The sequence below is a fragment of the Solea senegalensis genome, linkage group LG20 (genome assembly GCF_019176455.1).
Source record: "Solea senegalensis isolate Sse05_10M linkage group LG20, IFAPA_SoseM_1, whole genome shotgun sequence".
Classification (NCBI taxonomy): domain Eukaryota; kingdom Metazoa; phylum Chordata; class Actinopteri; order Pleuronectiformes; family Soleidae; genus Solea; species Solea senegalensis.
The window spans coordinates 3,810,672-3,828,089 of NC_058039.1; the positions used below are offsets into that span (position 1 = coordinate 3,810,672).

At 40.7% G+C, this 17,418-nt stretch overlaps 1 protein-coding gene across 7 annotated transcripts in view; it reads left to right on the plus strand.

Moving 5' to 3' along the window:
* Positions 1-17,418, plus strand: part of LOC122786950 (sodium bicarbonate cotransporter 3-like) — a 34,722-nt gene that overhangs the window by 9,956 nt on the left and 7,348 nt on the right. For 3 of the 7 annotated variants that reach the window (XM_044053511.1, XM_044053513.1, XM_044053512.1), the window contains exons 2-17: positions 1,069-1,150; positions 2,823-2,972; positions 4,588-4,726; positions 5,068-5,228; positions 5,363-5,551; positions 6,560-6,934; positions 10,544-10,659; positions 11,413-11,570; positions 11,770-11,857; positions 11,946-12,092; positions 12,571-12,677; positions 13,665-13,839; positions 14,496-14,629; positions 14,752-14,997; positions 16,521-16,626; positions 16,807-16,968. In XM_044053511.1, coding sequence (XP_043909446.1) covers positions 1,069-1,150; positions 2,823-2,972; positions 4,588-4,726; positions 5,068-5,228; positions 5,363-5,551; positions 6,560-6,934; positions 10,544-10,659; positions 11,413-11,570; positions 11,770-11,857; positions 11,946-12,092; positions 12,571-12,677; positions 13,665-13,839; positions 14,496-14,629; positions 14,752-14,997; positions 16,521-16,626; positions 16,807-16,968 — 2,535 coding nt within the window. The remainder of the gene's footprint in view (positions 1-1,068; positions 1,151-2,822; positions 2,973-4,587; positions 4,727-5,067; positions 5,229-5,362; positions 5,552-6,559; positions 6,935-10,543; positions 10,660-11,412; positions 11,571-11,769; positions 11,858-11,945; positions 12,093-12,570; positions 12,678-13,664; positions 13,840-14,495; positions 14,630-14,751; positions 14,998-16,520; positions 16,627-16,806; positions 16,969-17,418) is intronic. The other 4 variants (XM_044053517.1, XM_044053514.1, XM_044053515.1 and 1 more) reach the window with 3 other exon arrangements.

Consider the following 17,418-nt stretch of genomic DNA (forward strand, 5'->3'; position numbering starts at 1 on the left):
ATCTTTGTGAAGACAAGTCTGGATATTCAACCTGGCAACATTTTGGGAGGTCGTCACACACCTTTAAATAGCTCTTTAAGGGTTTAGGGATGCCAGGGCTACATTTCACAATGTTGTGTATTATATTCTATAATAGTGTGTTGTCGTGTACCTTTGTTGCTATGGGTCGTGACAGCTTTATGTCTCTCTCTGTATGCCTCTAATTGGATCTGTTGTTCTCCTGTCTTTTCCATGACATTATGAGGCAAAAAAAGGTCATAGCCTCTTTTATTTAATGAACATAGCCAGCCTCTCAAAGTTGCTGTGAAACTCGACCTTTGTTGCACAAACCTCAACAATGAAGATGGTCATGGTGGGCTAATTAGTGGAAACTAGGAGCATACAGTAGATAAGCCGTCATGATGCAATTGTGAGTCGCTCCATTGTACAAAGCACCTAAGGGTGTTTAAGACTGAAGCGGTTGATACGCTTAATAATCTATGCAGTGATCGCATCTGCCAAATTAACCCTGTGTGTCAGTGTTTTGTTTGTACAGTACCAGTGAACTTAATTAAAATAAGATGAAGACGCGATGGAGGGGAAGGATTAGTATTTAGTTAGCTGAATAAAAAGGTGTTTTGTTTATAATTATTAAACAAATGTCAAAAGCTGTGCAAATGGCTGTTTTCTGTATTTTGGATTTATACTTAAGTAGAGTAGATGGATCAATTGTTTATGTTTTATTGGATATAGACTATGAAAAGCTCTTATTTGAGAAGTCTCTTTTTGGTTAGTTTTATTTTATGTTGTTTTAACATCGATCAACCTTGTGCTGTCCTGTCATTGATTGTCATAAATTTGACCTTCAGAAAAAAACTTTTATTCAGCATTTACATCTGGTTTTATGTTTCTTCTCTTTTCCTTTTTTTGAGTTAGGTCACAACAAGCTGTCACTTACAGTAAACAAATAAATGGGTGAAAAATGAATGTACTAATTCATTTTGGCTATGAAAGGTATTAATGAACATCTTCCCCTGCTTTTTCTATTTCTTATGCCTCTCTCTTTCTGTCCCTCACTGTCATTTTCAGGGTCTGGATGAAGAGGCAATAGTTGACCATGGAAAGTCCAGCTTCACCACACACTCAAACTATGAAGGGGATGAGTTGGAAAGTAAGTATCCATTATTGTCAGTTCATATTTCATTTGTTGCTTGGATACCCATAATGCCAAGCTAAGAATTTATTGATTCATTCTCATCAAATCAAGATCAAGTAGTTGAAATCTGTTCCAGGCTGAATGTCATTTAAAAAATAGTTTGTTTAACTTTGCGTTTTATATGAAGACTGCTGCATTCAATTGATCGATTGAATTTAACATTAAAGCCGTAGTGCGTAACTTTTAAAAGCAAACACGTGATTCAAATCATTGGAAAATGTGTCCACACGGTGATGATTAAGCCTATGAGCTCCACATGACTGTCTCTGTGTTTTTCAGTAAAGCAGTGTTTAGATCTCGTCACCCATTGACTTTACAGTGACGGAGGCAACAACAACATTGTACTAGTAAAGAGAGACGACTGCACACAGATTGGAGTTTGGTTGAAAACACAAAGTGCCAACAACAACTTTCAGAAGTGAATACGGCTGTTCAAAAAGCCTGGTCATTTAGTAGTTTGGCAAAATAAATGCTTTCTGCTCCCGCCAGCCCCTGTGTATACACACAAAGGCTCTCTTAATCAGGTCTGATAGTATTTCATGATAGAGCATGTTTTCAGAAGAAGGAAAGCAGCAAACAATGTTACATTGTTTCTGTTCACAAAAACCAGACAGACAGAATAATATCAACAACAAAAATCACCAAAAGTTACTCACGTTAAATAAGATGGACATTAATAAGGAATACTGACATTGTTGTTATTATATTGAGTTCTAACTATATATTTAATAAATCATGTGATCAGGTTGTTAATGGGTGCATGCTTGTTGGACACAGCATCACTTCAGGTGTTTTTGTACCTCTTAACCTTCCATCTCACTGCTCATTCCTTGTTTTTGTGACACCCATGGAGCTGCCTTCTGTCCAGCTAAGCTGATTTTTTTCGTCTTGTCATTTTCCTCCCATCCCATTTCCTCTTCTCCAGCTCTGTTTTCCTTCATCTGTTCACCTCCCGTGTGCATCACCCCTACCTTCCTCCGAGTGCTCCATCTTGGTTTCATTCCTCAAGTCTTTCCCTCTGAAATCAAAAAGAGAATCACGCATCTGTGAAAAATGAGCACCCGGGGTTTATGTTGAGCTAAAATAGGGCACAGTTCCTGTGTAACAGTGGCAATAATGAGAGGAAGTACATAAATGATTGGGTGGAAACAGAAGGGTGAAAAAGTTAAACGCTGTTCTCTGATTTCCTTAAAGTAGATTATCAAGAGCACTCAAAAGGAATGGAAAAAGGTCATTGTCTTCTTAAATGTGACTCCGTCTGTTAGCTGTAAATGAATGGACATTTTCCTGGCACTGAAATGAGCTTAATTTAATCTATTTAATTTGGACTTCCATTTGTATCTTTTTGTGTCAGTGTTGCTCTTCTTATACAATTATATGGTTATTCATTGTACTGTGTTATTGTCAGAATCTGCACACTGAATTATTACTCTCTTTAACACTTAATTATTGGTATTTCAAATGAGTCCATATATATCACTGATGATGCAACTTTACAGTTTTATATACCCGCTTTCCTGCTATTTTACCGCCTATTATTCTGTTCCTGCTTTCATTTTCTTTCCACATTTTGTGAAACATTGTAGAATGAATGCTGTTTGAATTGTGACTCTTTTTTTCCACTCAGGCCACCGAGCCGTGTACGTAGGTGTTCACGTTCCTCTTGGAAGAGAAGGCAGGCGGAGGCATCGCCACCGAGGACACAGACACCATAGAAAGAAGCGAGAGAGAGACTCCGAGGATGGGAAGGAAGATGGCAGGGAATCCCCTTCTTATGGTTGGACACTGTTTCTAGTTTATGAAAACAAGTCTACATTGAATGCCTCTAGATTATTTTTATATATATATATTCTAATTTTCTGTCCCTCAGCACTCTACCTAAAGGTTAACGACTGCTTTTGGAAGACGTTGACTGTGTGTATTCACACAGTCACAGGACCATAAACAGAAACTCTTGCAATCCAGCAAATAGTTATTAAGTAAATACAATCCTTGCTGCAAAGTCCAGACACCCTACAAGTGACTGCCGTGTGTCTCTGTCTCTCAAACAGTTATGAATAAAACATTTGGCTTTGAGAGGCACTAAATGCCACTGGGACCAATGTCTCCGACAGTGATTGAAGACTGACTTTTTATGGTGTGTGTGTGTGTGTGTGCATTTCTGTGACAAAGTTGCTGTGTCACCTCAACTGCAAGGAGTGACTAATGCTTCATGAGAATAAAAAAAATAAATCTGCACAATTCTGGTATTAATCACTTACTGAGGGCACAGTGCATAATGATTTAAGATGAATATTCTGAAACCGTTTACCATTCATCTTCTCACACTTCCCAGCATAACCTGTTAGTGACAGTATGGTATATTTTTCTGGGTAAAAAGCAGTGTCTCAAAACATAAATGCTGATTTTTACTGATTATACTCGCATTCTAAAACTAGAGTTATATTAATTCCACTGTCAAAGCTGTAATCTAAATTAAAAATCTGTCATCTGTCATGTGATTCTTGTTATCTGTAGTGAATTCTTAAAGGTCGCAAAGAAAAAATGTTTGCCAATGAGGGAGGCTGTCTTCATGCTGAGGTATAATTGTGGATTGATGTTAACTTCCTTATTTCTTCTACTCGTTTCCGTTCCGCTCCCATTTTTGGCATTTAGTCTTCATCTGCGTTTGTGTTTCAGCTGCAGATGTCCTAATAGCTGCTCTCTAATTCAGTCAGACATGAAAAGAAAACCCTTGCAGAGCTTCTGAGCTGCCATTACTCTCTTTTGCACTCCTCCACAAAAGGATTCTCAGCATCAGTCCAAATACACCAGTGTATTTGTTATGGACTAGAATAAAAAGCCTCCATCATATGAATCCAACCTGGAAAAACAAAAAAAGCAATGTTTTTTGTACTGGCCAGTTCCGCCCCCACACACTGTCTCAAATGAATCACACAGACCTTTGTTTACCATCTGAATTTCTGCTTCTGCAAGACTTGTCCCTTTGTCCACTGCAGATGAATTGACGTCACTAGAAAATTCATAATGCACATAGTTCATTAATATATGCATCTACTACTTATCATTTATCATTAGGTTATTCTTGATGCTCTGTCCAGATTTTGTGTCATCAAAGTGATGTTTTCACTTACTAAATTTGCACATTTATACCCATATTTACTAGCTTGCCTTGTAGTTTTCTTTTACTCAGCCTTTGTTGGTGCTTTGCTGCATTTCCTGACTCTACAGTCACTTGTAAATATGGAATTATGTTAAACAATGGCAGGACTGTGTATAAAGGGCGCCTTTATGTGTGTGTGTGCGTGTATGTAGCAAACAAAACATGGCTAATATACGATCAAAAACTCCACTAAGTAACATTAATAGCACATGATGCTCTGTGTGTCCAGACACGCCATCCCAGAGGGTCCAGTTCATCTTGGGAACAGAGGACGATGACCTTGAGCACGTCCCCCATGACCTTTTCACTGAGCTGGACGAGCTGTCGTTCAGAGACGGCAGTGCCACTGAATGGAAGGAGACTGCCAGGTTAGTAGTCACCAGAATATTCAGAAATGCCTTCCTAATTCTCACAAGTCGTTTCTTTTTAGGAACTTGGAGTTTCATTTTGAAGTTGTTGCTGACTTGGCTTGCATTTCTGAACTCGTTCCCTTCCGATAAAACTCTGTAGTAAAGTGACAGATTTAGAGCATGACTCACTAAGTTTGCAATGTTGCAGTGTGAGCTCTGAAGAGTTTGAACTTGTGACAGGAAAAAATGATTGCTGGAGAATATTAGCTGGAACAGCATGTCCTTGAATTATATTTTTAATTTCATATAATTTGTCAATTAAAACAACCCCCACATTTTATTCTGTGTCTTTTCTCCAGATGGCTGAAGTTTGAGGAGGATGTGGAAGATGGTGGGGAGAGGTGGAGTAAGCCTTACGTGGCTACTTTGTCACTACACAGTTTATTTGAATTGCGTAGCTGTATACTCAATGGCACTGTCATGCTGGATATGAGGGCCAACACTATTGAGGATATTGCAGGTACAGTTTACGACCTAAAATCACATCTTAACGCACATTTCTCACGGAATAACAAATACTGTAGATGAATAGAAAAATACTTATCAGTGTTTCACACCCATGTGTGGTCCTGTTTTTTTTTTTGTGTGACTCAGACATGGTGATAGACAGCATGGTGGCTTCGGGACAGCTAAGTGAGGATCTGCGCGAGAAGGTGCGGGAAGCCATGCTGAAGAAACACCACCACCAGAATGAGAGAAAGCTCAGCAATCGCATCCCTCTGGTGCGCTCCTTTGCTGACATAGGCAAGAAACACTCTGACCCACTCTTGCTTGAAAGAAACGGTGAGATTCTCTGATGCACTCGCATTTCTTTTTCCTCCACTTGTTTCACCACTGGGGAACTGTTCCTAAAATGTCACTGTTCAAATCCCTCCAAGCCGGCATAGAGGGTGGATGGTAAAAGTGAGTAAAGTCTAGCAAGTGATCTACATCAAAGCAGTTGGCTCCAACAGTGAAAGAGAAATCTGGGTGCTCATGACTGTGCTAACCTGTATGCCTGGCCTGTCTTTGGGGTTTGAATTAATGTTTTAATTTTTAGGTGAAACTCGTGAGAAATTGCTTTACCTGCAACTGGAACCAGCATTGTGTGCGTTTTGATTGGGCATGGCCACAGTGGTGTTAATGTCAAGTGTGCATTTTAAAGACCTTGGGTGCCAGCCTGAAGTTTGAAGAATGAAAGAACAACACATTTTCCTCTTCTCTGTCTGTGGTGCTTGTTGGTTTGCACTGTCATGTCATCAAACCTGAAATGCTACCATGAAAGGTCAGATTTATTAGCCGCTGATGGTATTAGTTGTAGTGTGAAAGTTGTGTGTCCAGTGCTGATTGAGTATGGTTCTGTGAGTTATCTCTAGTAGAGCACACATGTTTGCTTGTAGTGCACTGACATCACGCTAACTCATTTTCTCCTGCATGCAAGACTATCTGAAGTTTGACCCGTTGGCTCAGTTCAGTCACGCTGTGTGATTGGTTTGTTTGGAGTTGAATAAGAAGAGTTGTTTGACCCTTGCGTAACCTCCCACATGCCTCACGGAATCATTCTTAGTGCCCCCTACCATGCTTTTCACCCACGTTTCTGCAAGCACCAAGCTCCCTAACAGCACCTCTGCCGCACTCTTGCTGCCACACCTTCTTGGCCGTGTCTCCTCCAGATACCATCGTTGTGATGTGGCTCCTTCTTCATATGTTTTTTTTTCTCTCTGCTCCATCCCTTATCCTTTTCCTCCTTTCCCCCTGTTCTCTCTCCCCCCTCCCGTTCTCCTCCTTTTTTGCCATTGTCTCCTCTGTTAGGAGAGGGCCTATCCTCTTCACGTCTCTCTCTCCACAAGCAAGGGGCATCTTCCTCTCTCTCCAACCTGTCCCAAAGGCGAGAGTCCAGAGTCTCCGTCCTGCTCAACCAACTCCTACCCTCTTCTTCCTCCAACTCTGGGCTCAACCCAGGCCACTCGCCCCTCACCACCCCACAAAATACCCCCACTTTCTTCCGACGTTCCTCCCAAAGCGCACCAAGCTCCGGCCTCAGCCACCAAGGCATCCCAGAGGTGGTGGTATCGCCTCCCGAGGATGATGACCCACAAAACTCCACAGAAGATGAGGCAGCATCGCCACAGCTCGGCCGGCCAGCATCCCCGGCATCCCAGGGCCTCGAGCTGCTGCCCTTAGAAGGCAAATATCTGTGTAGCCTGCCAGTGTGAGTCACGGCTTGAACAGAGAAAACTAGCACTGGCATGAAAGCTCTGCTTCACGTTAAACTTCCAAAGCTCCAATCATGTGGCCATCTCATTAATAACCCACAACAGGGTTCCTTCCAACTGCATTTATCCACAGTTGTTGACACCACTCTTCTCTGCCTCATGATTCTTGCTTCTGTTCCTTCCTCTGTTTCTGTGTTTTCTACTAATGATCTTGCTGCCCTAAACTCTTTATTGCCCAGTTTTCCATTCAAACATCTCAATATCCCTAATATTCTCAAGACATCCCAAAGCATCAATGTCTTGCTGGTCCCTGAGCCAATTTACACCTTTTTTATTGCATGGCTCCCTTCAAAATGTTTTGATCTGTCTGTCCTTTTTTCCCCTCTCATATATCATCATGTTTTTCTGGGATGTTTTATTCCTATGTTTAGCTTCTCTGACATGTCCTTACATGTACAGTAAGACCTGTTAAAATTGACATTTGGTACTGATCTGATTAGTCTGAGGCATATATAGCTATAAAACAAATGTATAATAGAGTTGCTCAGCATATTTATGTACATAAAAATAACAATAATACTATAATTAAAATGAATATGGTATATTCATTTTGGTTGAGTTGTACAGAGGAATATACTCATCAGGAAAATGCTATTTGCAACACAGTTGGATTTCTTTTCTAGTGAAATGTAGAGTAATGTAAAGTATTGTTTTTTTTAATGAGTGTCCAGCACCAACGTGGTTGGCACAGGAAATTCACTAGTGTTATCTGAGCTTCCATGAGACATGGTCGGGTGGATTACTGGTGTGTTGTTATTTGAGGCAGTAGAACAACTATTTATCAACTGACATGGTATCAGGATAGTACAACGTAGCACATTTGCAATAGTAACACTCGTTCGCAGTATTTAAGTAGTGCTTTTTTGACAAATTGTGGCAGCTTATTGGTGTTTTATGCAGACAAGTTCTATCTCTGTCTGGCAAATCCACTATTGTAGTAGTAATAGTAGGATCCAAGGTGCTGGTTAATTTAGCTATTAAGTGAATGGGAGATGGTACCTCCAGAATACACCTTTGGCAAACACAGTCTAGAGTCAGTGCAATTTTATCATTAAAATACTGCAGGAATCCCCTTTTTTTTTCTAGAAAACCCAGCACTGCACTTGTTTTACTTGCTGACATTCTTTTCTCGTGTCGTTAATTTGGACTGCTAGCTGCTGTTTATTTTTAGTCAGTCTGCTGTTCACTCACAGCACTCCCATTATGTTCAGGGCAGCCTGAGTGCATTAGGGCCCTTTTGAGGGATTGTAAACTCACCTAATATTTACAATAAATTATTGATAATGGATTGGGTTTGTGCGTTTGACACTTAACTGTCCCATACAAGCTCAGATAATCCTATCTGTTTAAATGATCATGCTTTTGGTTAAATGTATGATGTAGGTGTAACATTATTATCTTCAGGCACCCATGCCTTTTTTTTCTATTATCTATTCTATTGAATAAACACCTTTACCTGATTACGAGAGTAGAGAAGGAACTGTGTGTCAGCATCACAACTAAATATAATACTGAGACCATAGCGGATGTGTTAGTACTTTATGTACCATCACACTGGCAACTAAAGTGACTTTGTTCTAAGCAAACCAAGCCTGGTTAGTTTATTATTAGACCGTGTTTGCTTGTTTGTTTCACTCTGGGAATGGCTCCCTTTCAAAGTATAGGTCATTAGAAACCGTGATCGCTTGGCAGGAGTTGAATCTGAAAGGTTGGGGTGGTCTTATTACAGCTGACAAGCTTCTGTAATTGTAACCCGTCTCGGAAAATACGCAGTATTTCTCAAGAGCCGAACATCTTGGCATCTGTGTGTGGGTTTTTCGGAGGGAGGTTTCAAGCCTTTGTCATTACGCTCTTAATAATATGCAGTGGTAGGTTGTAAAAACAACTCTTGTATAATATTGAGCTAAAATAGCTAACCGTTTATTAAACAGACATGGTATTTGACGGTATAAGGTCCTCTGTTGGAGGAATTTGTCTGGCTGCTAGTCATAGTTGTTTCACAGGTTTCAAACAGTAATGCAGTGACATATTGTAGATGTTTTTCCAGCCCTTTTTTTTCCTATCTTTGGTATACTTATTTGTAGTTAAGAAACTGTAGAGCACCAATTTCAATACATAACAACCATGCAGCTGCAAAACCGGAATACACAGCATAAATGAATACTCTTTACTTTTATTACAATTGCTCCAGTGCTGCAGGCTCCACATAAGAGTCATAAAAACTGCCATTTTACATTTACAGTTGTTTGGTTTATGGTCGAGCACTGTAGCGCTAGTGTTCAATGGGTCAGGATGATGGTGCATTCCAGGGCTTAGCCTTTTTGAATGAAGTTTGTTTGTGGACACAACCTGAATAATCCTTCCCTTATTCCAAGAGGCTTTGTCGGGTATGTGAGCAATCATGCTCCTGTTCAGCAATCACAACTACCCAGAATCCACAGGGGCTACTCCAGGTTACAGTTCAAGGGTATGGCTGATTATATGTAGATGGGATTGTGGCATAGTTTGTTTGCTTAACGATGAAATGGTTAGATGGGTCGTAATTAAACTCTTGAAGTATGCCTTCAGAATTTCACAGAATAGTTTTCCTAAGCTATTCTTTGATCCAGTACATTACTCCCTCATTTCACCTCCTGCTCTCATGTCACCTCAAGTGCTAGCGTTTCCTGTGTCTGGTATGGCTCAAATCACATAAGCAGCGATGACGTATGTCGGCAAATGCCATAAATTCAACACTTCTGCTGAAGTCTGAGTGTGGTGAATTGTCAGACATGTCAAACATAAGCTCTCACTTTTAGCTCAAAGCCAACATGAATTTAAACTAAGCAGGACCGACTCAACAGTCTTGAGATCAGTGAGCAAAATCACTGTTAATTCCAGTATATCATGTTCTCCGGAGAGACGTTTTGGAGCTATTTACATAATCACCACATGTAGCCTTTAAAAGCTGTGTTGTAAGAAATGAGTGAAATTGCAGGCAGATAAAAAATGTAAACTGTTTATTATGTCAAACCTGTTTTAAATGATTAGTTTGATCACCTCTGTTTTGTGTCTCTGTTAGCTACTGTATACAGTGGGTCTCAATGTCTGTCTGTAATCTTTGTTTCAGTTAGTAGTGGTTGGTCCAGACCTAGAGTGCAGTTTACCAGTACCAGACTAAAATTTGATGAAATATTGTATACACTGACCTGAGACATGGAGGAATTGGCTGAAAATCCAAGGTCGATTAAAAAGACCACCTGAACAAATCAGTATAAGTGAAAAGGGACAGGTATAACATTTATAAACACACTCTTTTCAACTCAGGCACTGACCAAACATTTTACAAATCTTACGTTAAACAGTCAAAGCAATTACATTATTGCCCAATCCCACTTTTACACTGCAGCACCCGAATAACACATCACATTTTATAATGCATTTTGTGCTGAACTACACAGGTTTTTCTTCACCTCTCACCTCCCACATCCTGTAGACACTGTCAAACACTGCTGTGTCTCTCTCCCCATGTTCCCCCCAGGATCACTGGTGTCTCCGCACTCTGTCCCAACCAACCTGGACGGCAATAAGGCGATGGAGAGGAGGCCATCCAAAGTAGGGGTCAGTAGAGAAGGCAGCAGTGTCGACTTCAGCAAGGTAACCTCATCGCAGTACTGAGCACAGAAACAGTCCAGTCCATGGTGGAGGGGCACATGACCAAGTCCATCTATGTTTTTCTTCAATTTTTGGACTTTCACACTGGCCTGTGTTGAAAAGCACCTTTTATGCAAGCCACCACCACATAGCCACCATCAGCCATTTTTTCTTTTGGGCTCAGCCTTTCTTGTAACGGATTTAAAAAATGATCCTCAAAAGTCATAGCTTCATGTAGTTATGTAACATTGTTTAGCTTTGTAAATACCTCCCTCTCATGGCTGCCATCCATCCTACCATTTTGCTGATCCTAATCTGTTAAATAAAATGGCAGGCTGCCATAAGTCGCTGTCATTACAAAACCATCTGTGCAGTATTCGTATGAGTCAGACAATACAAGAGAGGGTTGAAGGCCCATTATTTTATTATCAGGGAAAATGTAATGAAATAGCTCAGATCTGTAATCAGCATTTTACATATGTTTTAGAACGATATGCAAGGAAAATGGCTACAATGGACACTCTTTGCTCAGTGCTTTGCAGTTCTTCATAGACCTACTAACCTCCCTTATCTCATTTGTTATCATGGTTTCCTGAAAACCTGCTGCTGCCATCGCTTACATTCCCACGTCTCCATCTCTGTTACTAGTCTGAATTTCCCCTCCTAACTGCCCACATGTTTGTCTATGTTTGTGCTTTGATTCACGATTCGTGTTTGTCACCATGTTCCTCAATTTCATCACTTCTTTGGGTTCAGGTGGACATGAATTTCATGAAAAAGATCCCTCCTGGTGCTGAAGCGTCCAACGTACTGGTGGGAGAAGTGGACTTCCTGGAGAAGCCCATAATTGCCTTTGTACGACTGTCCCCTGCAGTCCTTATCACAGGCCTCACAGAGGTGCCTGTTCCTACGAGGTACATTCATTCGGAATTGAATGATACAATAAAGATGTCTTTACGCTTTGGCATTTAAAGCAGACACATTTGTAAAATTCCTTGCGACAGTTCTGCAATGTGCCACCAAAGACAGGCTAGCTTGTCAGTGCCAGGAAAAAAAAACCCAGCTTTGTTTTAGGTAAACACAATACATAATGAGCATGTGTCTTGTTTAAAGGTTTCTTTTCCTGCTCTTGGGTCCTCATGGCAAGGGTCCACAGTATCATGAAATTGGCAGGTCAATGGCCACACTTATGACGGATGAGGTGAGAGCATCAAATGAGTCGTGTTTTATCCAAGAAAAAGGTTTTTTATTTTAATAGAGGCATTGAATTAATAATACACATTTTGTAGATTTTCCACGATGTGGCATACAAAGCCAAAGACCGAACGGATCTCCTCTCAGGGATAGATGAGTTCCTTGACCAAGTGACTGTCCTGCCCCCTGGAGAATGGGATCCAACAATTCGCATTGAGCCCCCCAAAAATGTCCCATCTCAGGTAGTGATTTTGTTCTTCTTCAGAGATTGTGTGCATAAAATGCTTGTAGATTTTATTTTAAATTTAAAGGTCCAGTGTGTAACATTTAATGTGTTCTGAACAAACGAAGACTGACATTGTTTCCGGTCCGTGAAGGCCACTGTTGTTCCCTGATGTGCTTCGGAAAGAAAGTCCTGCATTTGTTGCAGTTGACTATCTCACCATTAGATGTCACTGATTCTAACACACTGGACCTTAAATCTATCTTATGTTCTTTTGACATATGAATGTCACTTAATTTGCCACATAAAAGAAATGTGTAGAATGTGCTTGGTTGTTATTGGTCTTTTCAAGCTGCTATTAACCAATAACCAGTATAATGACGAGGTTTGGTCCCGGAACCAGTAATCTCGAAGCTATCATTGTCTCAATCAATTTTTGTCATTGTGTACATACTGCATCATGACTACATTATACTAAAATGCACTTATATGTACAGATGAAGAGGAAGAGACCACCAAAGCCCAACGGGACTGCGTCTCCAGCTGGACAGCAGGAAAAGGAGGAGGACCATCATGCAGGACCTGAACTGCAGAGGACAGGAAGGTGAGTTACAACAACAATTCAAAATCTTCACTTCTAAAGCAAGTGGACCTTTACTTACTCTCCTAATTTAGATCACTCATGTTGACAAGGAACTATTGAATAGTAATTAAAGTGTTTCCTAGTGGAAGTTCATTAGTCACAAGTGAGTTTGTTTAATCTGTCATGTTCATTATGCCTAATGTTTACAAGAGCTGCTGGAAAAAGGTAATTAAAGAGACTAAAGACCTCATTTTATCATCTTTAGTCATACTTTTATTGGGTTACTATAATGAGAATGATGATGAAATAATTCACACAACATTATGAATGTGTTTTTAAAGAATGTTTGGGTTGTTTATAAAATTGCTGACGCATAGTTCAATCAATCAAATTTGAAATGTTGAATATTCTTGGCTAAATATTTCTGTGTTTGTGCAGATTGAGCTCGCTTGTACTCAGTGGGGCTCAGATGCTGACATTTATGCATCACTCACACTGGGTCTCTAGAGCCTTGGCCACACAGTGAGGACAATGTGTTTATTTGAAACATCAGCCAGACACACACACTCTGCTCAAACACGTCAGCCGGGAGGTGCTGTATTATTTACATATTCACGCTCTTTTTCACAACGTCTATGAGGGAGTCTGAGGAGGAATGAGATGCTTATGTAATGAAAGCTATCAGAGCTGGGGCTTAATAAAGAGAAAAAGACATTAGAGGTTGTGGAGGCAGAGAATGGAGTTTTTTCAAAGGTGTCAGGTCAAAGAAAATGAAAGAAGACCTCACAGCAGAAAAATCGTATGAACAAGCAAGGAGAGCAACAAGAATTAACTCTTAAGTATAAGAATTTGCGTGGTCCTACGTTTCAGATATCACTTCTAATAGATTCACAGTATTTTATTTTAAATGATATTTTTGTTGAGTTACCATACCACTCTTATTTTGCAGTATTACTGTGCTCTCCTACTCTGAACACGAAACATTGAAATCTACCTCCTACTCCTCAGGATATTTGGAGGTTTGATCTTAGATATCAAGCGGAAGGTGCCGTTTTACTGGAGCGACATCAGGGACTCGTTCAGCCTGCAGTGTCTAGCTTCCATCCTTTTCCTCTACTGCGCCTGCATGTCGCCTGTCATCACATTCGGTGGTCTGCTTGGGGAGGCAACAAAAGGCAACATAGTAAGTCGCATATTGAACATTTATCCACGCTTACATGCACATGTGGGACAGAGTAAAATGCAGATTTGATCATTAAATTTGCATGGTGGACACCCTAGTTATTGACATCACTACTGTTTACATAGAATAAACATTTGTTACATCTTTTTTTTGTTATTTATTGTGACAGACAAATTCACTGTAATCTTTTCCCCAATTCAGCATTCTAATCATTTGAATTTCACTGTGAGGTTTTCATTCACTGGCCCAAAAAGAATGTGATGATGATTTATCCATGCACTAATCCATTATCACACTGCGGGCTATTCTATATGGTATCCCTCTCTTTTTATTACTGTCCTTACTAAGCCGTGCTCTGTTGTCTGTGTGCTGGTGTGTGTGATGTGTCTGAGTAAACTGGGCAGGCTCGGGCTTCACAGAGATATGGCTTTGGACAAGTCAGCAGAGTGGAAACATTCAAACAGTTTATCCAGCTTCTCAGACGCGGCCCTGTGTCTGTTTCATTTTAGCTCCGTGTTCTGGTTGGGGGGTCTTTTCCTCATCGCTCTCTCTTTTCTCCTTCAGCCCTTCCCTCTGTGTTCTCCGTTGTGTGGTTTCTTTTCCCTCATCCTCTTTTTCTCATTCCTTTATGCCCTCCCTCTCCTCTGTGTCTGCAGAGTGCCATAGAGTCTCTGTTTGGGGCATCGATGACAGGGGTGGCATATTCCCTCTTCGCAGGCCAGCCCCTCACAATTCTTGGCAGCACAGGGCCTGTTTTAGTGTTTGAGAAGATCCTCTTCAAGTTCTGCAAGTATGTCCAAGCAAAATATTAGTCTAAAAAAATAGTCAAGAATTTTAATAATCTTAGTGACCAAAGTGCATAATATGGGCAGCCATTTTCCTCCATGTCACCTTTGTCTTTCTTTTCCCTAGAGACTACCACCTGTCCTACCTGCCGCTGCGAACCAGCATTGGTCTGTGGACGGCCTTCATGTGTCTCATCCTAGTGGCTACAGATGCTAGCTCCCTAGTCTGCTACATCACCAGATTCACAGAGGAGGCCTTCGCCGCCCTCATCTGCATCATCTTCATCTACGAGGCTCTGGAGAAGCTGTTCCATCTGGGAGAATACTACCCTGTCAACATGCACAACGACTTGGACAATCTTACCCTCTATTCGTGAGTACTGAGATATCGGTAGCAGAGAAAGGCAACTTCTTGTATTTATACATATACATACATTTTCAGTTAACTAAGTCACTTTCTTTCCCCCGAAAAGAAAACCAAGAGAACACATCATTTCATCTACTGTATAGTTTAATTCTGGAAATGCAGTATATTGCTGTGATATGACGTAGTAATGCATTAAATCCATTATAATCTCTTCAACTGACACTTTTATAACACACTTGAGGTCGGGATGTTATGATAAGTAAAGGCAACACGAATAGCATCTCATTCTCATCTAAACACATTCATCTTGTTCCTGACATCCGTACGACTTGTGCTGTTCCACAGAGCTGAACTGAAGATGACTCCTCCTTTTCAAAATTATACATTTAGAATCAGCTGATGCAATCAGCCTCATTAGACAACTTTCAAATGAGCATTAAAAATGTTTTGCTTTTTTTTCTCCTTGGATCCGGGTACAGGAATGGGATTCCTGAGGTGTTTCGGGTATAAGACCCTACATAGCACATAGAGTCTGCATTTCTATGAGTTTTTAATAATTATATTTTTAGCTACTGATTGTGGTAACTGGGTTACCTTAGCAATCCAATTTCTCGTCTCAACCGCTGTATGGACATTAAAGATGCAGTCTTGGACTGGTTTAGCTTCTCCACCTCTCCACTATGCAAAATGATTCACACACTGTCCAATCACTTGATGACATTAAGGCGCCCTGCGATGGACTGGCGAACTGTCCAGGGTGTAACCCCGCCTATCGCCCTACACCAGCTGAGATTGGCACAGCACCCCTGTGAAGGATAAGCGGTAGATAATGGATGGATGGTGTTAAACTTCTTGTGTTTCAATTATAAAAAACTTAAGTGTCCAAGTCTCCTGACCCACCCACTGACCTTGGCTCCTTGGCTCCTTTTGTGATATCTACTGTTACCAATCTCAGGATTAAAAATAGAATCTGGTTATTAGCTCAGTCCTAAAAAGGCAAATGGCTAAGATAAAGTCTCTACTGTCAAGACAAGACTTACAACCTGCCTGAACTATTGTAATGCCCTTTAGGTTGGGGTTAGCCAGGCCTCCCTTTCTCGCCTTCAGCATGTCCACAATGCCGCTGCTCGCCTTTTAACAAGGACACACAGGTGTGAGCACATTTCTGGCCTCCCTCCACTGGCACCCAGTGTGTTACATAATTGAATTTAATATCCTCTTCTTTTTTTTGTTGACAAAATGTCTTGGTGGTCTTGGTCCCCATGTTCCTTCACGGTCTCTAAGATGAACAGATCAGCTGCTCGTGGTGGTTCAGAAAGTGAGACTGAAGCTCAGAGGGGATTGGGTTTTCACGGTTGAGGCCCCAAATTGTGGAATGCCCTGCCTAATTAGACATCAGGCACTGTTTTATGTCTTGACTTATATTTGTTTACGTTTTTTGCGAGTGTACATCCAGCACTTTGGTCAACCGTTGTTGCTTTATAAATAAAGTGGATTGGATATTCTAAGCATTTATCCTCTGGTCTTAGGTGTGAGTGCTCTCCACCAACAAATGCCTCAGATCTACTGAAGCAGAAGTGGAACGAGACGGGATACAGCGAAGATTCTATCCCGTGGAGCAGCCTCAGTGTTTCGGTGAGGCGAGCACACAGTAACCTACTCACGGTCACATGTAAAAGATCTATATGAGGATCAGTGTCACACAGATTTAGTAAAGCACATGAACATTACAGCACTTCTAACGCTGCCATTCACCATCAATAAGCTGCCATGAACAACCTTAATACTCATTTGATGTTTTCTCTTTTTCTGTAGACGTGTAAAATTCTTCATGGGGAGTTTGTGGGTCCAGCCTGTGGTCACCATGGGCCCTACATCCCAGATGTTCTCTTTTGGTCTATAATCCTTTTCTTCACCACCTTCTTCTTGTCTTCCTTCCTTAAACAATTCAAGACCGAGAGATATTTTCCCACCAGGGTGAGATTCTTGTGCTTTTGTGGTGCGATGCGTAAAATAGCAACAGGTATAATTTAAAAAAGTTGTACAGTAAATATCCACAGTCAAAGAGAGAGTGTTAGAAGAAATCATTCACACCAGCTCCACTTTCCTCTCTGCTTTCAACAGTCTGTAGTAGTTATTCTTCTCCTCTAGTAGAGACGTTTTTGAGAGGCGCAGTGAGGTTTTTTTAGGGTTGGTGCTGTGCATCACTTTTGACTCATAGCTGCAGCTGCTGTGTAGAGATTTATTGCATTATTGTGTGGGTGACATAACAGACCAATACATGAAAATAAATGAAAAATTTTGTTATCAGTGAAGCCAGTATTTCAATTTTCCTTAATCTCTGATGACCAATTATGGTCATTTTATGACTTAATGTGAGACTTTCCCTTACATTTCTGTGCTTGTACATTTGTATCGGTCTACATA